This window comes from Lathyrus oleraceus, chromosome 4 (genome assembly GCF_024323335.1).
Source record: "Lathyrus oleraceus cultivar Zhongwan6 chromosome 4, CAAS_Psat_ZW6_1.0, whole genome shotgun sequence".
Lineage (NCBI taxonomy): Eukaryota > Viridiplantae > Streptophyta > Magnoliopsida > Fabales > Fabaceae > Lathyrus > Lathyrus oleraceus.
This window is the reverse complement of record NC_066582.1, coordinates 225,872,387-225,876,897: the sequence shown is the minus strand read 5'-3', so window position 1 is coordinate 225,876,897 and position 4,511 is coordinate 225,872,387. Positions and strand designations below refer to the sequence as shown.

Sequence of the window (4,511 nt, the reverse complement as noted above, 5' to 3'; positions counted from 1 at the left end):
TCAATACATTCTCCATAAAATGTGAAATTTATTTTCATAACTCTCCGTACAATTTCTAAAGTTCCCATTTTAAGTGCATAAGTTTACATGTTAAAGCAAATTACAAAGGTAAATCCAAACAAGTACAAAATAACATGTGATTCTAGTTTTGGCTTTCAATCATTAAGATCCATCTTCATTCACCATCTTCATGATCATGCCCTCCATGCTTCGTGTCATTTTCCTTCACCGTTGTGAATTGCGTCAACCAATCCAGTGTAGTTCCAGTTCTTGATAACATTATATGGCCCGTCATGAATTTCTACCTCAATAGTGTACCCCCCATTGTTTATCAAAAAGATGATGGTTTTCTGGCCACATCGCATCATTGTTGATACATCCTGTGCTGTTACCTGCAAAGCATAACCAGAAAATTCAAAACCATGTTCAAGAATAAATTACATGTTAAATGAAATCATGCTTTAAGTAGTTATGCAAGACAAACCTAGAAGCTTCCATCACCAATGCAAGCAATCACTCGCTTCTTGGGTACCGCTTGTGCATAGCCAAGAGTTGCACCAACAGACCATCCAATTGAGCCATATTGCATTTGAAACTCATACCTGTCACCAAGATTTTATCAGCACTACAAACATAATGAATAAAAGTTTTGGAAAATACAACAAATTACATTCTTTCAACACTTACCTACATCCCTCCGGCAATTTCAACTTTTGGCAGTTAAACCATGAGTCCCCAGTCTCAGCAATTACAGTTGTTTCGCTAGACATCATCTTTTGTATATGTTGGAACATAACATTAACTCTCAAAGGTTCTTTTGATGCAGACTTTAAAGGTGTCCCATCTGGGACAAATATCCTATGGTAATTTTCATATGCGACATTGTTGTGTTTGAGACGCTTTGCATGTGCCTTAAGGAAATCATTCATCAAAACACATCAAATGCACTCCTATAACTGCTGCATTTTTACAAACAGAATTGAGTTTGAATCTATATTTCACAGTAAAATTTCAAAATAATTTCCCAACCAAAATCCCAAACCAAACCAACATGTGTCGAGGAACATAAATTGCAAAAGGGACTTGTATCGCAGGCAACATTATTGAAACACTTGATAAAATTGGTTGTTTGGGTATTGTATCTACTCACTTGCACGGAATATTTACTTTGCCACTGAACCTCCAAAACACAGTGCACAAAGCAATGGGCACAACGTGCATTGATGGACAAACAAAACCGACTTGGAAGCTGACAGATGGAGTCTCTAAAGAAAGTCTTGCGTTTGAAACTGCCAGGAGAGAAGGAGTTCCTGAGGTTATTATCAAAAGAGCTGAAGATCTTTATCTGTCAGTTTATTCTAAGAAAATGATTTATGCAGAAATTTTTGCAAAACAGGAAGGAATGTCTACTTACGTCAATGGTAATAACTTGAATGGAACACATCTTCATTCCAAAAGGCCATGCTCGCAAGTTCGACGTTTTCTCCTGCATACATCAAACCAGTATTCCGGTAAATTCACAATGGTGAATAGCCCTTTACCGGCGGTAAAAGTTCAGCAGCGACCCAAAAAGGAATTATGACGAATTCAAAGGAAGAAAGTATAGGATTCATATTACCTTTTCCAAATCAAACGTCAAATAAGGCAGACAAAACTGGAACACCTGAAAGGACTTCCAAAGGGACACCCTTTTGATCTCCATAGCCAAATCAAAAACCCTAATAGGATGAGTATAAAAGAGGGGGGCGACCACGATTCAGAGGAGAGGAGAAAAAGGAAAACACTAGAGAATTCGACGGCTACTGAAAAGCGAAAAACCCTAGTTATTTTCCACCGAAAAAAGAGCCGCCTCCTCCTCCACCAGGTCGCGACCACGGAATCCCAAGGATCGGCAACCTCAAGCTCGCGATCAGCTTCCGACACAACAAACCCTTCCGCCGTTGACGGCTTTCGGCGACCACCAGCGATTGACGAAGCATAGAAGTTCGTGGGAGCAGGAGATTCGTATCGAAGCAGAGACGTCTGAAGAACAAGCGAGAAAGGTGAGCGTTCTTGTTGATTTTTTTTTAAGCCACGGTTTTGTTTGCATTTAGAGAGGGATCGAGAGAATGGATTTGTGTTTTGAAGATGATAAGCAAAATATGTTGTGACTTGTTCCACTTCCCTTCAGATTCTTTTTTTATTTATTTTAAGGCATTTTAAAACCCACCTACTGTTTGGCTTTTCCTTGCACAACCTTTCATTAACTACTATCTGCTGGCATTGATAATGATTACCCTTGTTATCTCCACCCAACAGCCAGGCGGCTAGGGTTGGCCTTTGGGATTCTCTCACCATTTTCGTTGGCTTTAGTTGCCCATTAGCTTAAACAGCCCATTTTAGTTAGTTTTTATTTTAATTTATCTTTATCTACTCTTGTTTATATATTTAAGTTGTTGTTAAGGTAACAGAATGACCATAAGTGACGAAGGGGATAGAAAGCAATTTCATCTTCTTTAGTGGGATGGGTTCGATACTTGGGAATAACATATCCTCATATTTTCATTTTTATGCTCTCTATTTTATCTAAATTTTTTATAACTTCTTACTATTTATTTTACCATTTTTGTACCTTTTTATCTAGTTCTCTTTTTTACGCTTGTTGATTTTATTCTTTCCGATTTAATTTTTAATGTGTTATAAATAATTTGTTGATTTATTTATTTCTTTCGTTCGGCTTACTTTTGGGCATATTCTCCACGAACTTATACGCCATATCAACTTAATTGACCAACACCTCAAACCTTCACATTAATCCTTCTATTCAAACGTATCTTCTTAATAAAATTGGAAGAAAAAAGATTATCCTGGATGGAATATCTAGTTATAATCCCGAATATTAGGCTCAAGCTGTAAGAGCTTGCAAACCATAAATATTCGTCTTCTCTTCCCCACACCCCATTATTCAAATCATTTTCTTAACAAAGTTGGAAGAAAAAGATTACCTGGATGGAATATCCAGTCGTAGTCCCGAATTCTAGGCTCAAGTTGTAAGAGCTTGTAAGCCCTATGTATTCGTCTTCTCTTCAAAATACTTGTAAATATGCAAACCATTTTCATAAGTAAAATCTGAAGAAAAAGATTACCCTGGATGTAATATCCAGTCGTAATTCCGAATATTAGGCCCAAGCTGTAAGAGCTTGCAAGCCATATATATTTGTCTTCTCTTCAAAATATTTGTAAATATTGAAACTTCTTTTCTCAGTAAATTGGAAAGAAATAGTCTGCCTGGGTGGAATATCCAGACGTAGTCCCGAGTATTAGACCCAAGCTGTAAGAGCTTGCAAGTCACAAGTACTCGTCTTTCAAGCTCCAAAATACTTAATTCCGATCTTAACCTCTTTCAATAAAGATGGAAATGGAACGTGGTGGATACCACACACTCCTGAGATTAAGATTCGAGGTGGATGCCTCGCCTATCTTAGTTCTCGCCATCATTTAAAATTGTCAATGCGGTTTCTTCAAACCCTTTCTCAATCAAACCTCAAAATACTTAATCTTTATTAAATACTTTTTCCAGTAAGATGGAAATGGAATGTGGTGGATACCACACACTCCTGAGTCTAGGATTCGAGATGGATATCTCGCTCATCCAAGTTCTCGCTGTCGCATCCGCGAAAAACAACCGGCGGGCTAAAACAAAAACACAAACAGAGCCGCCACTGCGCGTTATTTATCCCAAAATAGGGAAAGGAAACGCTCAGAGAAACCTGGAAAAAGCATGGTCTCGCGACCAAAGAGAAAGGGTAAGGGAGTCGGTTACGCAAGGGGAAGGTATTAGCACCCCTCACGTCCGTCGTACTCGACGGGATCCACGCTCTAAAGAAAGAATAGGTTGCTAAAAACAAACATATCACACACACACACACCGAAGACAACACAAGTGGGGTTAAGAGAAAGAGAGCTCGATAGGACATCGCATCCTATGCCTACGTATCTCGTCTGGAACGAGAATCAGAGCTGCCGTAGTTCGGCTCACGCACGCCAAACAAGCAAACACAAACACAGGCAAACTGGGAGCCTGAATGCCAATCACTGGACTTACATCAGCATCCGAACCAAAACACACACAAAAGGGCAAACGTGGAGCCCGACCGCCAATCACTGGGCTTACATCGGCATCCGAACCAAACACACACAAGAAGAAAAAAAAGTGCCCGGGGAGACCTCGCGCGGTCTCCTGCCTACATACCTCGTCTGGACGAGGATCAGGGCGATGTAGTTCCCCTGAAAGGGAAAGAAATTCTAGCCAGAAACCAAGGGGAGACACACTACCAGGGAGCTGTACTCGAGCCTAGTGTTATCATGCATCATTGCCCTATGTTGTGGTTTCTACCTACTTGCACAACAGCAAGCTAATCCTATCCAGGAAGAAAGCAAGCATGCAAGCATCAATCAAAATAAAACAAACATTTCAAACAAATATTCATAAAGCACACACTATATCCAGTCAAGTGAGGCTCAAACAAGGG

At 39.6% G+C, this 4,511-nt stretch overlaps 1 protein-coding gene across 1 annotated transcript; it reads right to left on the bottom strand.

The window, feature by feature from the left end:
• Nucleotides 1-215: 215 nt before the first annotated feature.
• LOC127136791 (pyruvate decarboxylase 2) lies at nucleotides 216-929 on the bottom strand. The gene is made up of 3 exons (XM_051063312.1): nucleotides 688-929; nucleotides 533-602; nucleotides 216-392 (listed from the first exon to the last, which is right to left on the bottom strand). Exons 1-3 carry the CDS (start codon nucleotides 927-929, stop codon nucleotides 216-218), a joined length of 489 nt encoding a protein of 162 aa, XP_050919269.1.
• Between the last annotated feature and the right edge of the window lie 3,582 nt (nucleotides 930-4,511).